This window comes from Schistocerca nitens, chromosome 6, assembly GCF_023898315.1.
Source record: "Schistocerca nitens isolate TAMUIC-IGC-003100 chromosome 6, iqSchNite1.1, whole genome shotgun sequence".
NCBI lineage: Eukaryota > Metazoa > Arthropoda > Insecta > Orthoptera > Acrididae > Schistocerca > Schistocerca nitens.
The window spans coordinates 541,019,457-541,047,031 of record NC_064619.1 but is presented as its reverse complement, the minus strand read 5'-3'; the positions used below and the strand labels follow the sequence as shown (position 1 = coordinate 541,047,031).

The following is a 27,575-nucleotide window of genomic DNA, read 5'->3' as shown; positions in this document are numbered from 1 at the left end:
AGCCTAGCAGTAGCCACCTTGTAGTGATTCAAGAATTTCCACATAAATTCTAGAACCACTCACCCTTCTACTGTCTCAAACACACGATATTTTAAAAATAAGTGTGAGATAACATACAAACTGTGCGACACATGTTTTTGAGTGCAGGCTGGAAAGGAGCCATGAGCACAATAGAGACGCGACAGTCGAACGGCATTGACAAGTGTTTGCCGCTCCAGCCACGGAAGCTGTATTGGAAGAACAAGGAGTGTTTATGTATCTTATGGTGTTTTATATCACTGACTATTGTAATGAGAAAAAAGAACAGCAGTTGAAACATTGTTAATTGTAATTCACATATTGGACTCACTAGAGGCAAGATGGGTTCATAAATTACGAGTGGTTCTTAAACCAACTCGCTTATGAATGTTAATGTAATGTGTTTCTAAAGCTTGAAATATGAGTGAAATACGAGAAGACGGAGATATTTACATATGAAATGCGAGAATGTTATTCTGCATACACAACACATTGTTAATTGATGAAAACATAAAGTTTGTATATTTACTCCACAAGTTCTATTGTCTAAAGCGTTAAAATATGGTGACCAATGAAAAGGACTCAAAAAATGGGAATTTTGAGAGGAAATCGAAGCAGAAGATATAATGTGTTGCCCTAGCAACCAGTTATAACAAGACAAGAGAACTGTTTCGCATAATTGGATTAAGTTCAAAAATCAAATGAAAAAAATTGTGAATGCAATGCAGTGAAAGCGTATGAAATTAATAATGTTAAAAGAACAGAAAGAAGACCTCGATGTATTAGACTAAAAAGAGATACGATGAGAATAATTCAATGAAGAAGATGCGGTGTAGGGAATGTGCCGGTGCTGATTCTATATCCGCACACTGATGCCGAAACGGAAATCAGCAACCGACGCCACCGGCAGCAGTTACAGTTCACTGGTGCTGATTCCACACCTGCTCACCGACGCAGCCCAAAACTCTATGCTGGGTGAACGTTAAAAACCATAATTGTTCGAGTATAAAGCTGAAGAAACTGGTCACTAGACTGTATTAGTTTAGTTATAATATTTAGAGTTAATTCATTAAATGATCACTAGATCAAAAACTAAGAGAAATATGGAGAATACACAGAGAATTGGGAAAGTTTAGTACCATCCATGGCAATGAAAATGAGTAAGGAGGTGCCAGGCTGGTCTCAATTAGTAAATTTGATCAAAACTTTAAATGATAAAATAGATGACCAAAATGCAGATTCAGCAGCTTTAGGAAAGGAAATAACTGCTCAAAATACTTCTTTAAGAAAGGAACTAAATACAACTTCAAATGCTCAAGGTGTTAAATTAGACTCAGTAAATATTCAATTAAATGATAAAATAGATGACCAGGGTTCTTCTTTAAGAAATGAATCAAGTGCAACTTTAAGTGAAAAACTCGATGCACAGAAAGCTAATTTAAGTAGAGAAATACACACAGTGAATACTCACTTAAATAATAAATTGGATGTTCAGAATAAAACTTTAGGATTGTTAAGTGCTAAGGTATATTCAAAAAGTAAAGACTTTAGTAATTTATGTGAAGATATGGAAAATTTGTAAACTGAATTTGACACTTTAACTACTAAAGTAGAAAATCTTAAAATACATTTGAAAGATGAGTTAACTAGCTCTTTAAGCAGTCACATAAATCAACTGTTCACTGACTTTATTCAGAGACAGAATGATCACTATCAGAATTTGATGAGAATGCTAGAATTTGATATTGAAGATAAATGTAATAATGTATAAACTGAACTGAGTGAAAAGTTAGGATCATTTCAAAATGTGTGTAATGTTACTTTTGATGCTGTAAAGCAATAGTTGCATACCTTTAAAGAAAATGTTGAAAAGCAGGACAAGTTAATACTAGTAGTCCAGTCACAAATTGCAGGCATTAACACTCGAGTAGATAACGTGGAAAGAAACTGTAAAGAGAAACTAGCAACCTGAGACATAATAAATATAAGTAGTCTGGAGGAACAGGTAGAAGAGATGATAGGCCGAAAGGTTGCCACGAGAGTAATCTCCGAAGACGTATCTCCTGTTTTATCTTCCAAACTTAGTGATACTAGCAAGGTTATAGATGACATCTGGAATGAATTCAAGCTTATCCAAAACAAAATAGAGAAAAAGTGTATCGTCACCTAATGTTGTGTTACCTAGTGAAGTGGTGATTGTTTTGAACTGGGGAGACTTTCAAACAAAATTTAACGAGAAGTACTGGTCTGCACTTGCTCAAGTCAGATTCATGGGATCTGGCTGGAGTCACATTTATCTCAGGAACATTAACGTTCTGCGTTAACAGGCAGAGTGACGACCGTCGGATCCTGAGTTATTTTTGGTGTTTCTTCTGTAATAAAACTTTCCTGCACCAAATTCCCCCAACTTCTTACACAACCCCCCTATTTGTTACGCTATTATATCATCCCCCACTTACAGTTTATTAGAGAAACATACCAGCGAGGAATTGTAATTACGTCACCCAAAACTGCACCTGGTAGGTGACTGCGTCGTCCTTGGTTGTTAGAGAGTTGTGCCTGCTTGGAGTTTGACAGCGTCATCCTTGGTTGTTAGAGAGTTGTGCCTGCTAGGAATTTTGATTGCACTATCCTCGGTTATTCCAGGGTGCCCCTTCCTGTCCTCATGACATGTTCCGTCTTAGCCAAACTTATTCTGACTTGCTAGGCGGCGACATGAGGTGGAAATTGGTGCACACATTACCCCTGAGGTAAGATAGACTAAATCTTCCTAGCCAGCAGTCTCTCTCGCTCTACACTTATAGTTAGGTTTTATTTGTGCCTAAATTAGTCTTTGTAAGTAATCAATTCACCAGCTTCTGTGCAGATCTGTGGACAGGAGTCTGGATGAAGTCAACATCAGTAAATCTATTAATATGAATGATTCCACAAAATAATTTTCTTGTAAGGTGCCTGGTAATCCTAGTCCTAAGTAAATAGGGAGACCATACCTGGCACATAACTTTTGAAATAATTTCCGAACTCGTGAGAAAACCATTTTCACACTGAATGTAAGATAATTGAGTTAAAGTCATTGAAGCAAGATTTTCCTAGTGAACTGAATAGAATATTATATTTGTGGAAAACATAATATTATATGACTAGATAAATGACTGTGTTGTTGTTGTTGTTGTTGTTGTTGTCTTCAGTCCTGAGACTGGTTTGATGCAGCTCTCTATGCTACTCTATCCTGTGCAAGCCTCTTCATCTCCCAGTACTTACTACAACCTACATCCTTCTGAATCTGCTTAGTGTATTCATCTCTTGGTCTCCCTCTACGATTTTTACCCTTCACGCTGCCCTCCAATGCTAAATTTGTGATCCCTTGATGCCTCAGAACATGTTCTACCAACCGGTCCCTCCTTCTTGTCAAGTTGTACCACAAAGTTCTCTTCTCCCCAATTCTATTCAATACCTCCTCATTAGTTATGTGATCTACCCATCTAATCTTCAGCATTCTTCTGTAGCACCACATTTCGAAAGCTTCTATTCTCTTTTTGTCCAAACTATTTATCGTCCATGTTTCACTTCCATACATGGCTACACTCCATACAAATACTTTCAGAAACGATTTCCTGACACTTAAATCACTACTCGATGTTAACAAATTTCTCTTCTTCAGAAACGCTTTCCTTGCCATTGCCAGTCTACAGTTTATATCCTCTCTACTTTGACCATCATCAGTTATTTTGCTCCCCAAATAGCAAAACTCCTTTACTCAATATACAGTTTGAATAACATCAGGGACAGGCTACAACCCTGTCTCACTCCCTTCCCAACCGCGGATTCCCTTTCATGCCCCTCGACTCTTATAACTGCCATCTGGTTTCTGTACAAATTGTAAATAGCTTTTCACTCCCTGTATTTTACCCCTGCCACCTTTAGAATTTGAAAGAGAGTATTCCAGTCAACATTGTCAAAAGCTTTCTCTAAGCCTACAAATGCTAGAAATGTAGGTTTGCCTTTCCTTAATCTATTTTCTAAGATAAGTCGTAGGGTCAGTATTGCCTCACGTGTTCCAACATTTCTGCGGAATCCAAACTGATCTTCGCCGAGGTCGGCTTCTACCAATTTTTCAATTCGTCTGTAAAGAATTCGCGTTAGTATTTTGCAGCTGTGACTTATTAAACTGTAGTTTCCCCTTGCTTTCAGCCGTTCACAGTACCAGCACATCAAGGCCGTTTTGTTTGGTGTTGCAAGGCCAGATCAGTCAATCGTCCAGACTGTTGCCCCTGCAACTACTGAAAAGGCTGCTGCCCCTCTTCAGGAACCACACATTTGTCTGGCCTCTCAACATATACCCCTCCGTTGTGGTTGCACCTACGGTACGGCCATCTGTATTGCTGAGGCACGCAAGCCTCCCCACCAACGGCAAGGTCCATGGTTCATGGGGGTAGGATGACTGTGATAGTGATATATATAATTTTGTACTTGATAGATAATATTTTATACCTTTTATGGGGTGTGATGTAGATGGTAGGGTTTGTATCGATTTTGAAAGGGGGTGGGTAGTGTAGGTAAGCATGATTTACACTAACAGATAAATTATGACTAATACAAAACACACGTCACACCTTTCAAAAGACCCTCACAAACAAGTGTTTCTGATTCTTCACCATTTGCCATTTCCATAGGGTTGCTAAGATTTTCTTCGGGGACCTCAAAGGTTAAGGTGGGAATGTCCGTTCTGTAGGAAACGATTTAACACCATACCTCCTCCAGCTTCTCACTCAAGTACCGGCGAGGTAGGGGTCCTGGAGAAGGGGGGTGGGAAGAGTTTCCTGTTATTGGGGCTGCCTGCTTTCTCTTCTTCGATCGTAGCAACCACATCTATTTTTTTTCCTTTCTGATTTCTTGTTTGAGGACCGATCTATTTCTCCCCTTTCTATATTCATCTACTTCTATTGTAGAAGTCTTTCCTGGTTTCCATAGTTTCCGATAACCTACAACTTATCTTCAGACAAGAAGGCCGGAGAATCATACTACACAAACACACATCAGCATACACACAAAGATATATGGGTCCACAAAAAATGAAACTACTGATTAGAAACCTGTCAAAAGGTGAGAACCATCAAGTGTTGTAGGGGGAAGGTATATATATCAGAACTATGATGATTCAATATCAGGTATGTACATAAGTATAGAAAAACTATGACAATTTTACAATGAATATACATAAGAAAGAGACATGAGTAATGAAGGAGAATACAAGCCAGATTGGAGTTAATTGTGATGCTTATTTAAGAAAAGTCAAGGTAGCAGATACTCTGATAAATTGATGAATAGTAGGATAGTGGGATTTGAACAATATAGTTAGACATAGTATTGACTAAGAATTGAAATATAGGTAAATGTAGTGTCTATTAAGAGTATAGAAGTTGAAGAGTAAGGGAGGACTCTAAGGTATTAAATGAAGTATTAAGAAGTAAATGGGAAGTTTGAAATAGATTTGTATTTTTACCAGGAAATATTTAATTATAGTTTACTTAAAAATGTATACTTGGGGCAATGAACCATGAGGCCTACTCATAAAGGATAAGGGGGACATAACCAGCATTTGATAAGGATATAGGGCAGGTGTACCTACATAGAGATAGGACGACCTGTGGCCTGAAGAAGAGGGATTTGTTATAAAGGGGCATACCATCTGGAATGTAAGGAGGAAGTGCACTCATAGGGTCAACCCACATGTAAGGTATAGGTACTTATCCTAGGGGAAAGGGACAGAATCGTGACAGAAGTCACACATTTTTATAGGAATTATTCTGGTAAATTTGAATTCTATATGCCACTAGCGTTATTATGTGTTATGAGTGTCGGAAAGAACACTTTCATTTGCCCAGTGTTCCTCCAGACTACAAACTACTGTGAATAATGAAACTAGTATGTGCTAAAGAAAAATAGTAAAAAGAATTAGAATAAAGGATGAAATATGCCTCCCCCCATGAACCATGGACCTTGCCGTTGGTGGGGAGGCTTGCGTGCCTCAGCGATACAGATAGCCGTACTGTAGGTGCAACCACAACGGAGGGGTATCTGTTGAGAGGCCAGACAAACGTGTGGTTCCTGAAGAGGGGCAGCAGCCTTTTCAGTAGTTGCAAGGGCAACAGTCTGGATGATTGACTGATCTGGCCTTGTAACAATAACCAAAACGGCCTTGCTGTGCTGGTACTGCGAACGGCTGAAAGCAAGTGGAAACTACGGCCGTAATTTTTCCCAAGGGCATGCAGCTTTACTGTATGGTTAAATGATGATGGCGTCCTCTTGGGTAAAATATTCCGGAGGTAAAATAGTCCCCCATTCGGATCTCCGGGCGGGGACTACTCAAGAGGATGTCGTTATCAGGAGAAAGAAAACTGGCATTCTACGGATCAGAGCGTGGAATGTCAGATCACTTAATCGGGCAGGTAGGTTAGAAAATTTAAAAAGGGAAATGGATAGGTTAAAGTTAGATATAGTGGGAATTAGTGAAGTTCGGTGGCAGGAGGAACAAGACTTCTGGTCAGGTGACTACAGGGTTATAAACACAAAATCAAATAGGGGTAATGCAGGAGTAGGTTTAATAATGAATAAAAAAATAGGAATGCGGGTAAGCTACTACAAACAGCATAGTGAATGCATTGTGGCAAAGATACATATGAAGCCCACACCTACTACAGTAGCACAAGTTTATATGCCAACTAGCTCTGCAGATGACGAAGAAATTGAAGAAATGTATGATGAAATAAAAGAAATTGTTCAGATAGTGAAAGGTGATGAAAATTTAAGTCATGGGTGACTGGAATTCGGTAGTAGGAAAAGGGAGAGAAGGAAACGTAGTAGGTGAATATGGATTGGGGCTCAGAAATGAAAGAGGAAGCCGTCTGGTAGAATTTTGCACAAAGCATAACTTAATCATAGCTAACACTTGGTTTAAGAATCATGAAAGAAGGTTTTATACATGGAAGAACACTGGAGATACTGATAGGTTTCAGATAGATTATCTAATGGTAAGACAGAGATTTAGGAACCAGGTTTTAATCTGTAAGACATTTCCAGAGGCAGATGTGGACTCTGACCACAATCTATTGGTTATGACCTGTAGATTAAAACTGAAGAAACTGCAAAAAGGTGGGAATTTAAGTAGATGGGACCTGGATAAACTGAAAGAACCAGAGGTTGTACAGAGTTTCAGGGAGAGCATAAGGGAACAATTGACAGGAATGGGGGAAAGAAATACAGTAGAAGAAGAATGGGTAGCTTTGAGGGATGAAGTAGTGACGGCAGCAGAGGATCAAGTAGGTAAAAAGACGAGGGCTAGTAGAAATCCTTGGGTAACAGAAGAAATATTGAATTTAATTGATGAAAGGAGAAAATATAAAAATGCAGAAAATGAAGCAGGCAAAAAGGAATACAAACGTCTCAAAAATGAGATCGACAGGAAGTGCAAAATGGCTAAGCAGGGATGGCTAGAGGACAAATGTAAAGATGTAGAGGCTTATCTCACTAGGGGTAAGATAGATGCTGCCTACAGGAAAATGAAAGAGACCTTTGTAGATAAGAGAACCACTTGTATGAACATCAAGAGCTCAGATGGAAACCCAGTTCTAAGCAAAGAAAGGAAAGCAGAGATGTGGAAGGAGTATATAGAGGGTCTATACAATGGCGATGTACTTGAGGACAATATTATGGAAATGGAAGAGGATGTAGATGAAGATGAAATGGGAGATATGATACTGCGTGGAGAGTTTGACAGAGCATTGAAAGACCTGAGTCGAAACAAGGCCCCCGGAGTAGACAACATTCCATTGGAACTACTGACGGCCTTGGGAGAGCCAGTCCTGACAAAACTCTACCATCTGGTGAGCAAAATGTATGAGACAGGCAAAATACCCTCAGACTTCAAGAAGAATATAATAATTCCAATCCCAAAGAAAGCAGGTGCTGACAGATGTGAAAATTACCAAACTATCAGTTTAATAAGTCACGGCTGCAAAATACTAACGCGAATTCTTTACAGACGAATAGAAGAACTAGTAGAAGCCAACCTCGGGGATGATCAGTTTGGATTCCGTAGAAGTATTGGAAAACGTGAGGCAATACAGACCCTACGACTTATATTAGAAGCTCGATTAAAGAAAGGCAAACCTACGTTTCTAGCATTTGTAGACTTAGAGAAAGCTTTTGACAATGTTGACTGGAATACTCTCTTTCAAATTCTGAAGGTAGCAGGTGTAAAATACAGGGAGTGAAAGGCTATTTACAATTTCTACAGAAACCAGATGGCAGTTATAAGAGTCGAGGGACATGAAATGGAATCAGTGGTTGGGAAGGGAGTGAGGGTTGTAGCCTGTCCCTGATGTTATTTAATCTGTATACTGAGCAAGCAGTGAAGGAAACAAAAGAAAAATTTGGGGTAGGTATTAAAATCCATGGAGAAGAAATAAAAACTTTGAGGTTCGCCGATGACATTGTAATTCTGTCAGAGACAGCAAAGGACTTGGAAGAGCAGTTGAACGGAATGGATAGCGTCTTGAAAGGAGGATATAAGATGAATATCAACAAAAGCAAAACGAATTAAGTTGGGTGATGCCGACGGAATTAGATTAGGAAATGAGACACTTAAAGTATAAAGGAGTTTTGCTATTTGGGGAGCAAAATAACTGATGATGGTCAAAGTAGAGAGGATATAAAATGTAGACTGGCAATGGCAAGGAAAGCGTTTCTGAAGAAGAGAAATTTGTTAACATCGAATATAGATTTATGTGTCAGGAAGTCATTTCTGAAAGTATTTGTATGGAGTGTAGCCATGTATGGAAGTGAAACATGGACGATAAATAGTTTGGACAAGAAGAGAATAGAAGCTTTCGAAATGTGGTGCTACAGAAGAATGCTGAAGATTAGATGGGTAGATCACATAACTAATGATGAAGTATTGAATAGGATTGGGGAGAAGAGAAGTTTGTGGCACAGCTTGACCAGAAGAAGGAATCACAAATTTAGTATTGGAGGGCAGCGTGGAGGGTAAAAATCATAGAGGGAGACCAAGAGATGAATACACTAAGCAGATTCAGAAGAATGTAGGTTGCAGTAGGTACTGGGAGATGAAGAAGCTTGCACAGGATAGAGTAGCATGGAGAGCTGCATCAAACCAGTCTCAGGACTGAAGACCACAACAACAACATATGACACCTGGAGTTTATGACTGGAAATCAGAAATGTTGTCCACATGATTCCTAGAAATAAAAGAATTGACTCCAACATAAGGTGAAATGCTTGTTATTATCAAAGTAGAATGAAAAAAGAAGAGCTAAATAGTAAATAAAAGGGTTGTGCATGGTTAATTAAAAAAAAGTAGAGTGTATACTGTGGAAATATGAATTGTTATAATATGTAATACGAATGTACATAATGAGTGTGTATAAAATATCACATGTTTGATCTGATTGAGGGGGGGGGGGGATATGTAATGATTTGAGAATTTCCCCGTGTGAGAACGTACATACTGCGCGACACGTTTGTGTGTGCAGGCTGGAAAGGAGTCATGGGATTTGATATCGTTGACTATTGTAACGAGAAAAAAGAACAGCAGTTGAAATATTTTTAATTGTAATTCACGCTTTGGACTCACTAGAGGCAAGATTGGTTCATAAATTATGTGGTTGTTAAACCAACTTTATTGCAGATGTATTTTATTGAGTCTAATGCGAAATTAATTGATTGACTTGTATACATTCGAATATTGAAGTGAGAAGTGGTGAATTTGCTATTTGTGGAAGTTGAAATATACCAAGACTGAACTAAAAGTATTCTTCAAGTACTAAATTATTTCAAAAGAAGAGAGAAAGAGTCTTATAAATTCCTGTTAACCAGCAGTTATTCTTCGGAGAAGAAGGTACTGGAAATCAACGTAGCTGGCAATCCAGAGAAGAAGATCGGATGTGCAGATGAAGTAAGTCAACCGATGTGAGAGAGATGTTAATTTTGCAATCCAACTTCACACCATTTCTTATCGTCATACATCGTTAGAACCTGCATGGCACCCCCTATGCCAACTTGTTTGTGGGCCATTTACAGGAAATCTTCCTATCCTCCCAAAATCACAAATTGCTTGTCAGTTCCAGGATTGTTAATGGTATCTTTATGATCTCAGTTCCAGTGCCAAGACCCCCTATACTCATTTATCCACAGCCTCTTTCCATTGGCTTCACATAGTCCTCCTTAGCCTAGTATGCAACTTAACATGGATGTTGTCCTCCACGCATCTCTGATGGCACCATGCATACTTCTGTCCACATGAAGCTCACTAACCATCAACAATACCTTAGCTTTGACAGTTATCATCTCTTCCACACCAAATGTTCACTCCCATACATCCTGGCCACCCATGGATGGCATATCTACAGTGTTGGGAATTCCCGTACCCAGTGGGCTGAAGGCTCACAAAGGTCTCCACAGACAGAAGTATCCCCAGACCTAGACTACGTACTCATACATATTTCCTGCACCATATTCTCAAACACCCCTAGTCTTACTATCATCATTTAAAACAATCTGCAAAGAGGTACTCCTTTCATCATCCAGTATGATTTCAGACTGGAGCAACTGCTGGGTTTTGCCTACCTATCACCACTGCCATAAATGAGGGTCGTCATATCCATAATGCTACCCACCCTTTCTAAAGTGGTATTCTGATAGCCACCCAATCTACACAACTTCCTGACCTATTCCTGTGTCACTCCAACTCCCAACCCCTTGCCACAGCAGTTATGTCCCTGCGTAAGGCTCAATGCAAAACCTGTCCCAGTCACCCACCTAGCACATACTTTTCTAGCCCTGTCACCATCTTATCCTATCCCGTCACTAGCAAGGTCAACCGTGAAAGCAGCTATGTCATATACCAACTCTGCTGCAGTTTCTGCACAGCATCTTTTGTGGGCTTGCCCATCAAACAGCTATCCACCAGAATGAATGACCACTTACAGCTTGTGGCCAGGAGCAGAGTTGACCATCCAGTGGTGAAAGATATTGCTGAGCACAACATACACAAGTTCAATGGCTACTTCAAAACCTGTGCCATCTGTATACAGCCTCCCCCCCCCCCCCCCCCCTCTTCTCAGAACCAACTTTTCTGAAATATCTGGATGGGAGTTATCCTTACAACACATTCTTCATTCCTGTAATCCCAGGGTCTCAGTCTCCACTAAGCAGCTGCACCCACACCTGCTGCCCAACAGTCCCTCCTTCCACTGTCGTAGCACCACCTTCTAAATCTACTCTACCATGTCATCACCGTCATCATGATCACCATCACCTTCACTACCACGACCACCACGACCACCACCACCACCACCACCACACTGAATGAACTCACCAAGTCCAGTGCTTACATGTTGTATTTGTACCTGTGCACTTGCTGCTCTCTCTTCCGATGAAGAGCAAAGTGCCACATGGGTTAGCACACTAGACTCGCATTCAGGAGGACAACAGTGCAACTCCCCATCTGGCCAAGCAATTAAGGTTTTCATGATTCCCTTAAATCGCTGCACGAAAATCTGGGATGGTTCCTTTGAAAAGGGTATGGCTGATTTCCTTCCTCATCCTTTCATTATTCAAGCATGTGCTCTGTTTCTAATGACTGTGCTGTCAACGGAGTGTTAAACTCTAATCGTCGTTCCTTCCTTCTCCCTCCTGTATTACTGTCCCACAAACCTGTTGCCTTGCTCCGAGCCATCAGTCACCCTTCCTCAGCCATATCTCTCACTTACAGTCTATTTTTGTCGCTCTACCCATTCCACCTAACACATCCCCTCCTCAGTCTGCTGGCCGAACTGCAGTCTTGGCATTGTGCATTGAGATGGCACAGTGCAGATGCAGAGATGTGTGTGTGTGTGAAAGATTTTTATTCTTTTTATGTGTCTGCCAACGACTCAGTGCTTCTACTATTTGTCCTGAAATTATTTATAAATTGTAATATGCCATAGACAACTTTGAGGCCACAATGTTTACACTACTTGACTTCAGCAAAGTATTTGATACCATTCACTTCCATCTACTACACAGTAAAATGTGTCAGCTAAAATTTTTACATAGTGATGTAAAGTGGGCTGAAAGCAACTTGAGAAACAGACAGCAGCATGTCATCTGTCGGAATGAGAAGTCACCACAGGGGTCAATTCTGAAGATATTCTGAAGATATTAATACTGCCATTATCCAGTTGAATGATGATCAGTCTTCAGATGGTCACAAAAACTTGGATTTAAACTAAATGCAAAGAAGTCCACATGTTATTGATATTTTTTCCTTTGGGATGAACACCCTCCCCATCCTTTTTGAACTTGCTTTACAAAATGTTTCCTAGTATTTTCTTCACTTTTGTCACTGCATTTTTCTCTCCAGTGGTCTGTTATAAGGGGGGTGGGGGGAGGAAGAGACTCATCACGGTTTTCAAAACCTTTTTCAAAACGAGTGACTATATGCTGAGGCCTTTGGAAAATGAGATAGGGCCTGTATAGGATGATCATGAGGAAAAGAATGGAAGATTTACACAAAAGAGTTACACCTGCAGGGCTAGTGAAACGCTGGAAATACAAAGACTCAAAGACTCAGACAGAAAGAAGAGGAAAGATGCACCTGACAAAGAAAATCATTTGGATAAAAGTTGTACTGAATTTAATCTTGTGTAATGTAATACAAATGATATTAGTAAAAAAATCCATAATTTTTGAGTTACGAACGAAAGAATATAGAAGTTAAATTTGCAGTTAGCACCCCAAAACACCTTCATTAGTAAATTTTTAGAGCTACTTCCACACTTTTCACCATTAACCCTGTCTTGTCGCTGTGTGACTGAGCTACATTCCATATTTCAGCACTGCATTAGAGATATCAGTGAGTGAAATGCAGCCAATTGCGCTATGGTCGTGACGATGCCTGTGGTGTTCCACATGGTAGATTTGTGCTGCACTCTTGATTCAAAAGTTTGGATGCATGTAAACCGATACACTTACTGTATTAGCAAAAATCCATAAAATCAATTCAGAAGTTTCTTAACTCACTCAAAGTCCTAATTTGATGCATCATCAAGAATGGGCCTCTGCTGTACTTTATTCTTTCCTGCTATTATGGTGCAGGTTGTTTGCTAACTGATTTTGCCTGGAAACTTTGTTTTCTTATATTTTAGATGATCTGAAGTTAAAATATATGAGGGTTGTTCCGAAACTAATGCCTCTTATTTTTATTCATGGAAACTACAGGAAACAAATATCACAACAGCACAGCTAAATAGAGCAATATTTCAGCTACAGACTGTCATTTTTCCACTTTGTCACCACCATTCATTATGCACTTTTGCCAACAATGAACCAAAGCCTGCATGCTGTGCTTGTAAAAATTGGAAATCCCAGAAGACTGAGCTCATTTCTTTGGCTACAGATGACTGTGTCTTGAGTTTTTTCTTTGATGGAGAATTCACATGTCGCCATTCCATGGACTGTATTTTGGATTCCAGCTTATATTGGTGACCCCAAATGTCATCTCCAGTGATGATGCTATTCAGAAAATTGTCACCTTAGCTTCATATTGGTCCAGCAGGGCCTGACAAATTTTCATTCAATGAGTTTTTTGTCCTCCTTTGAGTATCTGTGGGACCCATCTCACACAGACTTTATGCTAACCAAGACGTTCCAACATTGTTTCCAAGGCATTACAGCTGACATTCAGCTTTACACACAATTCTCTGGTCATTATTGACTGATCAGCATGGCTGAGTTGATCAAGACGCTCTTCATTTCGAGGGATGATAGCTGTGCAGGGTTGACCAGGTCGCAGCTGTTCACATCACCTTGAAAATGCTGTACCCATCACCTCACATTGCTCATGTCTATTTTATTGTCTCCATACACCTTTAACAAGCATTGATGGATTTCAATTGGCACAATTTCTTCAGCAGTGAGGAATTCAATCACACATTACTGTTTTTACATGTGTCCATATCAGACTCCATTTTGGAACACTCCTTTGCTGGTGCCAACTACCACAGAACAACAGAACCACCTGCAAATGTAAGAGGAAGGTTCAAGCATTAGCACTACACCAACGACATCTGGCGTGGACATCCAAAGTCACCACAAAAAATAGGAGGCATTACTTTTGGAATGACCTTGTGTATTATCATTTTCGATTGTTTTTCTACATTGTGAGTGATGAAGAGGAAAGTAAAATAGAATTGAGTAATCAAATCAAATAGTGGTGCAAAAGGAAAAGTGGATAGTGTTAAATGCAACACATTGAGATAGTGAAGAAGATTGCCTAACCAGAAATGATAGAATACATAGACAGCATACATGTTGGCCAAGTTACACAACTGGAGAGGTGAGCACATTAAAGTACTCGCTTCTGGGACACAGTGTCTTGTGCTGGCCCTGGATCAAATTGGCCTGGTGGATTAATGGCAAGGGCTGATGTGCTGGCCAGACTGGAAGTATTTTTTAGGTGGTTTCTCACATCCAACTAAGCGAATACTAGGCTGGTACCTGCACCCCACCTCAGTTAAACAATTCACATACATTTAGAAAACTTTCCCACACTTACAAGAGATAACAATTGCTGCAAACAGATAAGATAATAAATCCTATCTCATGGGTAAGTGGTGGTGTCAGGAAGGGGATCAACAACTACTACCACTAACAAAGCCAAATCAGAAATAACATGCCAACACCATGGGGACATGGAGTAAGGCCAGGAAGATGATGTTTGGTGGCCAAATTGAAAGTAGCCCAAACAGTTTTTCTAACATTTCATGACTGTAGTTTAAATAGTAAAGAGATCATTTAAAACTGTTTAAAATAAGTTTGAACCAGAAAATATTTGAAAAGTATAAGATAGCTTTCAAAAAAGTACTACAATATCTGCTTTCAGAATGAGATTTTCACTCTGCAGCGGAGTGTGCGCTGATATGAAACTTCCTGGCAGATTAAAACTGTGTGCCCGACCGAGACTCGAACTCGGGACCTTTGCCTTTCGCGGGCAAGTGCTCTACCAACTGAGCTACCGAAGCACGACTCACGCCCAGTACTCACAGCTTTACTTCTGCCAGTACCTCGTCTCCGACCTTCCAAACTTTACAGAAGCTCTCCTGCGAACCTTGCAGAACTAGCACTCCTGAAAGAAAGGATATTGCGGAGACATGGCTTAGCCACAGCCTGGGGGATGTTTCCAGAATGAGATTTTCACTCTGCAGCGGAGTGTGCGCTGATATGAAACTTCCTGGCAGATTAAAACTGTGTGCCCGACCGAGACTCGAACTCGGGACCTTTGCCTTTCGCGGGCAAGTGCTCCACCAACTGAGCTACCGAAGCACGACTCACGCCCAGTACTCACAGCTTTACTTCTGCCAGTACCTCGTCTCCGACCTTCCAAACTTTACAGAAGCTCTCCTGCGAACCTTGCAGAACTAGCACTCCTGAAAGAAAGGATATTGCGGAGACATGGCTTAGCCACAGCCTGGGGGATGTTTCCAGAATGAGATTTTCACTCTGCAGCGGAGTGTGCGCTGATATGAAACTTCCTGGCAGATTAAAACTGTGTGCCCGACCGAGACTCGAACTCGGGACCTTTGCCTTTCGCAGGCAAGTGCTCTACCAACTGAGCTACCGAAGCACGACTCACGCCCGGTACTCACAGCTTTACTTCTGCCAGTACCTCGTGTCCTACCTTCCAAACTTTACAGAAGCTCTCCTGCGAACCTTGCAGAACTAGCACTCCTGAAAGAAAGGATATGGCGGAGTGCAGAGTGAAAATCTCATTCTGGAAACATCCCCCAGGCTGTGGCTAAGCCATGTCTCCGCAATATCCTTTCTTTCAGGAGTGCTAGTTCTGCAAGGTTCGCAGGAGAGCTTCTGTAAAGTTTGGAAGGTCGGAGACGAGGTACTGGCAGAAGTAAAGCTGTGAGTACTGGGCGTGAGTCGTGCTTCGGTAGCTCAGTTGGTAGAGCACTTGCCCGCGAAAGGCAAAGGTCCCGAGTTCGAGTCTCGGTCGGGCACACAGTTTTAATCTGCCAGGAAGTTTCATATCAGCGCACACTCCACTGCAGAGTGAAAATCTCATTCTGGAAACATCCCCCAGGCTGTGGCTAAGCCATGTCTCCGCAATATCCTTTCTTTCAGGAGTGCTAGTTCTGCAAGGTTCGCAGGAGAGCTTCTGTAAAGTTTGGAAGGTCGGAGACGAGGTACTGGCAGAAGTAAAGCTGTGAGTACTGGGCGTGAGTCGTGCTTCGGTAGCTCAGTTGGTAGAGCACTTGCCCGCGAAAGGCAAAGGTCCCGAGTTCGAGTCTCGGTCGGGCACACAGTTTTAATCTGCCAGGAAGTTTCAATATCTGCTTGCTTTGCAGGTGGGAATTAAAAGATTTTGGCAGAACTTTAGGTGTGAAAGTGAGAGTTAAAAAGACATTCTTGTCAGAATATTATTAAGAAGGACCTGTCTCTTTATCCTTATAAATTTTGTTGTATGCATGCTATAAAACACTTTCAGTTCTGCCAGTGTCTTAAGGATACAGTATTGGGATACTTTTATTCTCATGTTTTCATTTCTTCAGATTATGTGCTTCATGGCCAGTTCACATGTATCGGATATTTTAAGTTATGTAGTTGAAAGCAATAGAACACACAGAAATGAAATTGAATATTTATATTGATGATGACAATGATGATGATGATGATGATGGACTAGTAGGCAATAGGTGAGATCTTGTGCTAGTACATACCCACTATTCTTTGATAGCATGACAGGTGATAGTTATACTAGCAAGTTCATTCAGTTGATGAGAAACCATTTATAGTATGATACACTGTTCCCCTATGTGGAATTTAGCCAGGCACTTGGTACATGGTCTGTAGATCAAGAGCTTTAGGTCACCATGTCTCCAATTTGCTGGTAATGAAAATTTCCTCTGCCATCAGGATTTGACAAGTTGGGTCCAGGTCAAGAAATACTGTGTTGGCTTGCAGCAGCAACTTTGACTATGGAAATAGATGGAATAGAAGCTGATGTGCGAGATATATCTTACACCATTGACTTTTAGTGGAATCTGAGATGTGGTTGACTTTTAGTGGAATCTGAGACGTGGGTCAAGGGTGTGGGAACAGGAGTGGTATGAGAATGGACAAGAATGTTATGTAGGTTCAAGTGGATGCCACATTGGGATGGGTAGGGACAATTTCAGGGCTGATATTTCTCATTTCAGAAGAATGTAATTTAATTGAGCTGAGAGTGTAAATGCTTTTTGTGTGAGCACTTTTTTTGTAGTTAATTAACTGGTTTGTGTGTGTGCATTGTGTGTGTGTGTGTGTGTGTGGGGGGGGGGGTGATAGAGGTCATGAGCATGAGATGGCATGGAATAGGAAGTCTGTTCATGAAACCATAGCTCAACATTCGCCCCCAATAATAAGCTGTTTAATGTAAATGTATGTGTAAGAACTCGTATAAATTTTTATTGTGTAGCTATATAAACTTAATGGATTCATTTTATTTTATGAACAAGTTGATACTTCCCAGTTCATAACAAGTCATTAGGCACTCTGTTAATGGGGTATGCAATCATTCCAATTTGCAATATGTGAAGGAAGTAATTCTTTTTTGTCCATATTTGTTGCAGGCCTATGACATATGTTTTTAATTGTTTGCTTAATTTTATTTTTCCCAACAGATAACCTGCCACTTATTTACGCAAAGTATTTGTTATAGTAATGTTTGCTGCTTTTCATAGGTTGAATTTGTCAAAAATCTAGTTCGTGAACCGTATGTATCAATAATCTAACCTTTGCTTAATTGAGGACACTGAGATATTAGAGAGAGAGAGAGAGAGAGAGAGAGAGAGAGATGTTAGCTTATTTTTCCTACAGAATATTGAATCTATATTCCAGTTAAATGAAGTGTTCTTGCTTTTGCATTGAAATTTGTAGTTTTCTAAGTAGATTTGAAAACTGCAAGTTCATGCTTTATATAAATTTCCATCAATTCACTCTTTTGTGTCATGCACATACAAAGAAGACTTCCCAAAAATATGATAGAGGAGTACCTCTGCTGGAAGGATGACATTGCACTATCCACAGTGTGCCAGTATTAATTACAATACTATAATGAGAGCCAATTGAAAATAGAAAAGCATGTTGCTCCACTTTTACTCTAAGATAAAAATGCAAAAAGTGTTATACAGTCATTTTAACAGTTAAAGTAACAAGAACTTTGCATCAACTATGGTTGAAAATCTAATGTGGTTTTAACCAGATGAGTAAACTGGGGACTATGTAGTTATGTATATTTTCCTCTTTGTGAATTGTTCTAGGTGATCATCCATTTGTCTGTGTATATGAGTCCTGCATGTCTGCCTTCAAGACAAGTTCTGACCTGAAGAGACATATACGTATGCATACTGGTGAGAGACCATATGCTTGTGATATCTGTGACTATCGATGTTCAATTAAATGTGAGTATGAGTAATATTATTTACATGAGAAACTATATGTTTAATCATAATAAAAATCTGAAAAGCCGTACAAAATAAAAGTGGGACTACTGTAATCTAAATATTTTAAATGTGTTGAAACGCATACTGTATTAGCTATATTATTTCACTGTTGAATGGATATTGTGTGTTTATTTATTGATGATACAGATAAAGCTTCAAAAAATGCGTGTGAAGATCCGCACCATCAAAGTACTGCAGCTGCGCTCTGTAGTATTATATTTTGACTCAGTTCAGTTCTGTATGCAGGGCACAAATCTTCCAAGTTTCTGATTAATCTACTGTAATAAATGTTTCATTGGGACTGTCTTTTTACAAGTAGTGTAATCACTATCTTTTTGTACCTTGCACTTTGTGGTTTGTGATGACTTTAAGATTTTCTTCAATTGCTTTGGTTTTCCAATGGTCCTGCAAAATAATAATAATAAAAAAAAGCCACAACTTGGCATACACCTGTTAGAGAGCATTTATAATATGCCAGATTCTTGACCTGGTTATTGTTGTCTTCCGTCCAGAGACTGGTTTGATGCAACTCTCCATGCTACTCTATCCTGTGCAAGCTTCTTCATCTCCATGTAACTACTGGGGCCTACATACTTCTGAATCTGCTTAGTGTATTCATCTCTTGGTCTCCCTCGATGATTTATACCATCCATGCTGCCCTCCAGTATTAAATTCCCTTGATGCCTCAGAATGTGTCCTACCAGATGTAAAAATGATTGCATAATGGCAGTATGGTGAAGTTCACAAATGCTTTGTTTGACTGGAGTGTTATATAATCTAAGAACACCTCATTTTCTTAAATACGTTGCCAAGACTTTGGATACTTGTTGTTAATGTTACACATCAGAAATATGTGTGGGCTGTGGTTTTGCATTACTAATAATGAGCTTCATGAGCAAATATATGATTGTGAAGCAGTTCCTTTACAGACAATAATGTGTGGCATTTTTAAATTATGATTGTAGATGATATTGATGAAGGTAGGGGAAGCAAAGAGAAATTACAACCATTATTTATTTTGAGAGTGTGCAACTCTAATTTGTGGCTTACGATGATAGAATTCTCTTTGGTAACTTATTCCAGAGATAATATAGTGCCCGGTTTGTATCTCCAGGAGGGGATTACACAGGAGGATGCTGTCGATCAGGAGAAACATAACTGGTGTCTTACAGGTTGGAGTAGGGATAGGTACTGTGGAAGCCCAGGAAGGGTGGCCTCTGCAGTGACAGGATTCAGTTGATGAGGTGGTTCGTCATCAGGATTTTGCATGATGGTGGCTCAAGAAAACATCATTAACCATCACACATTTTATATAAACAAGCTACAGCACTCTTAATGTCCTGTGGAAGCAGTGCCATCTCGGCCCAAGCTGACAGCAGTGAGGTTGCAGTGCAGATGCAACAGATGGCTGAAGGCTGGGCCAGAATGCAGATGTGTTACATCCACGGCTGCAGGCGCACTGACTTGGAACAACCCAGGACAGGGCAGGGCATGCTTGCAGACACGGAAGCCCATTGTTTTCCTTGCAAAGGAAGACAGTCTCCAGCAGTGGTGCCCACCACTTTGAGTGGAGGCATGCAGTGTCAGTTTGCCTGCACATGAACAGGTAATTGATTGACTGCACTGCCTTGATTATATACAGCTGCCCTTGAAGGCACAAATCCACCTGCAGTTAAAATGATCTCGTAGGTGGCCTGCCAGCTGGAAGGCACCAAGTTCTCAGGAGTAGACTTAGAACCAGGAGTCAGCTTGATAGTACTGAAGAACAAGTATCATTGTGGCAGCTTGCAAAACCACGTTGACCCATCGTCTGACTTGGACCTCCCCTCGTAGTAGATACTGCCAGAAGGAGATGCCATTGGTAAAAAATGATGGATTTTTCTAGATGTTGAGTGCCCACTTGTGCATGTTGAAAGTACTGCGGATGCTGGCCCTTGGCCTGCTATGTGAAACCAGATGGTGGTACTGCTGCATCTGACATAGTGGTGTTTTTGCTCACAATGTGGCATTTGCGGCAACTATAGAAGTGCTACTGTTTCACTTAGTAGTGCCAAAAAATGGTGGCGGTGCTACAGAAGGTTAGAGAATTTAAAAACAGAGATGTGTAGTCTAGTATTTTAGTTTGAATGTGTTATTCCATCGAGATTCTCTATTACCTATTTCATTTTTTCAACCATGCCCTCTTGAAAGCCTCCATAGTCATTTTTTGCTAAGCTTCGTAATTGCTGTAAAGGAAATCACTACTACTTCTCTAATTTTTCTTGGATAATGTATGAATATCCATTCACATATAGAGAATGTCAATAAATGAACACATCATTAACTGAACAACAACAAATGTCTATCGACATCACCATCCAGCATGAAGTTTCTACATATAACAAATTAATATAAATGTAACATTTCATTTGTGTCAATAAACATCGCAACTATTATCAAAATTATACACATTCTCTGAGGACTTTGCACTTCTCTAAAGTGGGTCCATGATATCAGATGTTTGCAATCACCCAGGTACTTCCCCTCAAGAAGTTACTGTGACCCTGTTCCATGTTGAAGACATTCGTCCCCCTCAGCATGAATTTCTACATATAAACAGAATAACAAAAATTGTATGACATTTGCACTCTCCTCTAAAATAACTTATTGTATGGTTTTCATTTGCAAGTATCATTTGTCAGTAAGAATATGTATGGGTACACGTAACTCCTCTGAAGTAACACCACATTAGGTTGATGTTATATATAGTGGGAAGATGGCTGAGAGAACAGGACATCTGTTCAGGTCAGTACAGGTTTATCAGTACACAATGAAATAGGAATCATGCAGGTGTAGTTCTAAAAATCGATAAGAAAATAACAATATCATTGAGCTGCTATGAAGAATATAGTGAACACTTTATTGTAATCAAGATAAATACAGAGCTAACGCCCACTACAGTAATATGAGTTTACGTGCCTACTATATTTGCAAATGATGAAGAGATTGAAAGAATATGTTGTGATATATATAAAAGGAGTTATTCAATATAATAGAGGGAAACATTCCACTTGGGAAAAATATATCTAAAAACAAAGATGATGTGACTTACCAAACGAAAGCGCTGACATGTTGATAGGCACACAAACATTCACACAAAATTCAAGCTTTCGCAACCAATGGTTGCTTCATCAGGAAAGAGGAAAGGGGAGGGAAAGACGAAAGGATGTGGGTTTTAAGGGAGAGGGTAAGGAGTCATTCGAATCCCGGGAGCAGAAAGACTTACCTTAGGGGGAAAAAAGGACAGGTATACACTCGCGCACACACACACACACACACACACACACACACACACATATCCATCCACACATATACAGGCACAAGCAGACATATTCAAAGACAAAGAGTTTGGGCAGAGATGTCAGTCGAGGCGGAAGTACAGAGGCAAAGATGTTATTGAATGACAGGTGAGGTATGAGTGGCGGCAACTTGAAATTAGCGGAGATTGAGTCCTGGTGGGTAACGAGAAGAGAGGATATACTGAAGGGCAAGTTCCCATCTCCGGAGTTCTGACAGGTTGGTGTTAGTGGGAAGTATCCAGATAACCCGGACAGTGTAACACTGTGCCAACTTGTGCTGGCCGTGCACCAAGGCATGTTTAGCCACAGGGTGACCGAGCGGGGTGGCGCAGTGGTTAGCACACTGGACTCGCATTCGGGAGGACGACGGTTCAATCCCGTCTCCGGCCATCCTGATTTAGGTTTTCCGTGATTTCCCTAAATCGTTTCAGGCAAATGCCGGGATGGTTCCTTTGAAAGGGCACGGCCGATTTCCTTCCCCATCCTTCCCTAACCCGAGCTTGCGCTCCGTCTCTAATGACCTCGTTGTCGACGGGACGTTAAACACCACTAACCTAACCTTAGCCACAGGGTGATCCTCATTACCAACAAACACTGTCTGCCTGTGTCCATTCATGCGAATGGACAGTTTGTTGCTGGTCATTCCCACATCGAAAGCTTCACAGTGTAGGCAGGTCAGTTGGTAAATCACGTGTGTGCTTTCACACGTGGCTCTGCCTTTGATCGTGTACACCTTACGGGTTACAGGACTGGGGTAGGTGGTGGTGAGAGGGTGCATGGGACAGGTTTTACACCAGGGGCGGTTACAAGGATGATGACACTCAAAACATTGGCCACCAAATTCAATGGTTACCTCTTCACAGTGGCTGCAAACACTGTATCCAGCAAGAAATAACCAAATTCAGATACATTAGACGTACTTGTGCAAAAACTGCATGCACCACCAACATATGAGGGTCTTCCAGAAAATAATGCACCACTTTTTTTCTTCAACAATTATTTATTGAACACAATAAAATGCACATAAAAGAAATTATGATGTTTTGTCTGCACTCTCTATTTTTCCACGTAATCTTCTTCCTTTTCTATGGCCTTCCTGAAGTGAGACACAAGGGCATGTATGCTCTGTTGGGGCCAATACTTGATTGGACCCATCATGCAAACACTTTTGACTAATCAAGTGCACGGATGATTGCATCCACAGCTTCAAAGTCCATTTCCGAGCCTTTTATGCTTCGGTCCTCATGAATGAGCTCATGCATCATGTCAGGTGTGAAAGCCATGGATGGCCTCCCTGAATGCTGCAAATCTTGGAGCTGAGCTGAAGCACCTTCTCATAATGGCCTCTCCCTTTATGTCCATTAGCTAACCAGAGTTCTGTCAACTTCAGATGCTCCGTAAACTGCACACAAATGTTTGTGAATGTTTCCAAGAGTTTGTTTTTCTGCAGTGAGAAATTCAGTGACAATATGATGCTTGTAATACTTCACTTAATGGCAGCGATTTGGGAACATTGCTGTATCTATGCTTATCTGTTGGAGGAAATGGAAAATTTGCACGCACACTCTGGAAACATCAAATAATCCATACCTTAAGTTTCACATTACCATTGTTGTTGGCCGGAAAAATGAAAGAAACGTTCATACTTTCTGGGAAACCCTCGCACGTTAGTTCCATTGATGCAACGCCTAAGGAGATTACAGACTCACCATGTCACTAAAAAGTGGTAATTCTGCTGGCTGTAAGGATATTTTGAGCATCCTTATTATCAGTCACTCAGAGCTTATGTCCTAACAGACTTAAATCTGCTATAGCAACACTCATCTAGAAAACTGGAGAGAAGCAAACTACCTCTAACTGCAGACCTATATCACTCTTTCCAGTTTTCTCAAAAGTGTTTCAGAAAGTGGTCTATGAAAGAAAAATTTCTCATTTATCTGTGCAGAACTTATCTGCCTGTCAGAGCTTTTCTAGAGGATTCTCCCCCCAGAGAGCAATAAAAAATCTTACCGATGAACTGCTAGCAAAGCTAAACGATAATAATTATCCTGTTGAGATACTCTCTTACTTTGCCAAAGCATTTGATTGTATGAATCACATTACTCTGCTTAGTAAACTATTGTGTGGATGGAATATTATGTCCATAAAACAAAGCATAGGGCCCCATTGACAGACTGTATCTAGGTTGTGAAAATAACCTCAGAATGGGGGTAAATTGTGGAATTGTGGTGTACTCATCTCATGATGTACATTTGCAATCTGTGTGGTTGTGTACAGGAGACAAGTCAAAAATTTATAATACAGTTACAGTGATTTTACACTAATAAATAGTAGTACTAAAATAAATAAGAACACTATTGTGATATTTCTTGGAATTTATAACTCATTGTATCCAGCTCAAATTTTCATCAGTTCATCCAGCATGAATTCACCCAGAGTAAGAACATTTCATTGTCAGTGCCTCATATAGCTTTCTTTTAAGTGAACCTGAATGAATCTACATTAACTTGTTCCGTTTTAATCCATTTTAAATTTTAATTCCCGTGTATTGAAATCCCTGGGCATATAGTAATGTTTTAAGTTTTCTAAATAATGGATGACATGGTTCTTTATGATTCGCAGTGCACATATTTCGAATGATTTTGTTCTGTATTTTTAGTATCTGCACTATGTTTGTCGAGTCATCCCAAAAACTATACACTTTTTGTGTGTCCATGTCAGTTGCATCTGATAATATTTGCACTGCAAATGCAATGTTGCTCAGCTGATTTGCTAGATACTCTTTGTGTGTCTGCCAGCTCAAATTATCTAGATTTAAACCTAAGAATTTGACTGAGTCAGCTTCTCCTATCGTGGTTGTTATGAACAATCTCAATCTGCTCAATTTTGACTGCTTTGTTTTGAAGTGCATCATGTGAGTCTTAGATATGTTTAGATTCAAACCATTTAGCTGAAACCAATTTGTAGGGCACTGAGGGTACTAAACTCAGAGCTAGGATTTTTTAAATACCTATTTTCAGCTAAGACAGAAGTATCATCTATGAACAATACCGAGAGGGAGCTGAAATTTAATGGTAAGTCATTAACATAGAAGAGACATAGGACTGGGTGTAGCATGGAGCCTTGTGGAACACCCTAAGATTTTTTTTTTTTTTTAGTCAGAATAATAATTTGCCCCATTTAAATAAATGCTAACTGTTCGCTTTCTGTGTGATAAGTAGGATTTAAGCCATTGTAGGGCACTGCCTCTAATGCTGTACTTTTCAGGTTTGTAGATATGCAATGAATGATTTACCGAATCAAACGCCTTTGTGAGGTCGCAGAAAATTCCTGCCACTTGATTGCTCCTGTATAATTATGCAATTAATTTTCTTAATGAAACTGTTCACTGCATCTATGGTGTGTTTTCTTTGTTAAAAACCAAATTGAGTGCTTGGAATAATAGAATACTGCGTGCTGAAGTTTTGAATTTCGGGAACACCAACTTTTTGAGATATTTTAGATATTTTAGATGTGACTGGGAGAGTGAGATATGACAATAATTTCCCATAACCTCTCTTGCTCCCTTTTTGAAGAGTGCTTTGTCTTCTGCATATTTCAGTACTATGGGGAACGTCCCTCTTCAGAACATTGTTTTACTGTTTGAACTAGTGGATTTGTAATTTTGTTGTGTCCTGCTTTAATAACTTTGGTGGGTATTCCATCCCAATTTCAAATTTTTTTAATGGTATGATTGCATTCTCTATATCCTTCATAGAAATTATTTAAAAAATTTTAAGGTGTTCAGAGTTTTCATTTAGGCCAAAGGGATTTACTTTGTTGTGATAATCTGTTCCATTTTCCTCAGACTGCTAAATTTATAAAGAATTCATTAAAGCACTGTGGTATTTGACTTAGACTTATAATAATGTTTCCTTCAAGTTTAATTTTTGAAAACTGACCACATAGCCTTTGTCTTATTTTAATGGTTTAAAATTAGCCTGTTACGTGCCAGCTGTTTTGCTGTCTTGACAACTGTTTTAAATATAATTTTACAGAGTCTAACATATTCAGTGAAATCAGTATCTTTATAATATTTTAATTCTATGTGCAAAATTGCCTTTTCCTTACACTGGAAAATTTTATGCCCTGGGTATATCATTTTACTTTCTTTATCACTTTATTGCTGCAGGGTATATGTTGAAATTTTTTGTTAAAGACACCAAGAAAACTATTTAGGAATCTTTTAAAGTTTACATCACTTGAGTTACAGTGATCAGAAACCCATTTTTTCTCTTTAAGCTTATTACTAAATATTAGCAAGTTCTCTTTGCTGAAGTTCCTTCTCATATGTTTTCCCACTTAAAATGTTGCTGTCTGTCTGTGGCAGTTTGAGATATCAGTATTAATATTAAAGTAAGTAAAGAATTAGAGAAGATTAAAAGCATAGACTGGCAATAACAAAAAAATCATTTCAGGAAAAGAGAAAATTTTTAATGCTGAAAATAAATTAAAAACATAGACTGGCAATAACTAAGAAAATAATTTCAGAAAAAGATAAAATTTTTAATGTTGAAAAGAAATGTAACTGTTAGGAAGATATTTCTGAAGACATTTGTATGGATTGTAGGTTTGTATAGAAATAAACTGGATAGTAAGTAGTTCACAGAAGGAGAGAATGAGGAGAGAATAGAGGCTTTTGAACTGTAATTGTACTGAAGGATGCTGAATATTATATAGTGAGGTGTTCAACATCATTTGAAATTGTGTGATTAGGTTATGATTGCCTTTACTCTGAAATACTGAGCTGCTGTTTCTAAATTCAGTGTTTAGACGAACCATGTATTTTTTCTTAATGTTGCCTTCTGTGATGTTGCTGCTATATCTATGCTGATGCCCTGGAAACTCTTATCTATCTTCAGATTTCCATTAAGTGATTGAAAGAACTTCCGAAACATGAATATATTGACTCTTCAGTTACAATAAGATGTGTTAGGTAACTGTTCTTATACAATGCGTGGACATGCACAGCTTCATCTCTCGTCTGTGATGTCACTCCCATTGCCATAGTAAATGCTGTTCTGTGCACACTTCCCTTCTCCGAGCCAGGACATGGCCACATGGAATAACTGCCCTACCAGCATGTACTGCAACACGTAGTAAAAACCCCCATCGCTTACCTACCTTGAAGAGACGTGGTGACTATCCAAGCCAGTGTACCTGCTTTCGAATAGTGCATTGTTTGAAACTCTAACCAATAAAAGTATATTCAGATGTCACAGTCATCATTCATGGGTTAGGTAGAAGTCAGGTAAAACATCATTATAATCAGAATGACATGTTACACCAAACTGACCCACATTGAATGATGTCGCCACCTAACAAACAAAAACATTTGTAATTGCGGATGAACTTTGGAATTCACAAAAGGAATTGGCAACAACTTATCTCTTTTAGGTCGCCATCTTTTAAATTCTATAAACTGAAAGCTATTAATGTATAGCATTTGTGTTACACATCATTTCATAGAATTCAAACGTACAAAGCTTAGCCATAAAATAGTCATACATTGCTTATTCATATGCTGTGTATACTACCCACAAAGAAGGCCAGTAAACTTGTTAATCCAGTATCTTAATTACAGTTGTATCATCAAATTTGGATTTTATCATTTAATGCTGCTAGTTAGATA

General features: G+C 39.5%; 1 protein-coding gene across 3 annotated transcripts in view; it reads left to right on the top strand.

Moving 5' to 3' along the window:
- The window catches only part of LOC126262200 (zinc finger protein 236-like), a 312,637-nt gene that overhangs the window by 196,023 nt on the left and 89,039 nt on the right, over positions 1–27,575 (top strand). For all 3 annotated transcript variants that reach the window (XM_049958617.1, XM_049958618.1, XM_049958619.1), the window contains exon 6: positions 18,384–18,524. In XM_049958617.1, coding sequence (XP_049814574.1) covers positions 18,384–18,524 — 141 coding nt within the window. The remainder of the gene's footprint in view (positions 1–18,383; positions 18,525–27,575) is intronic.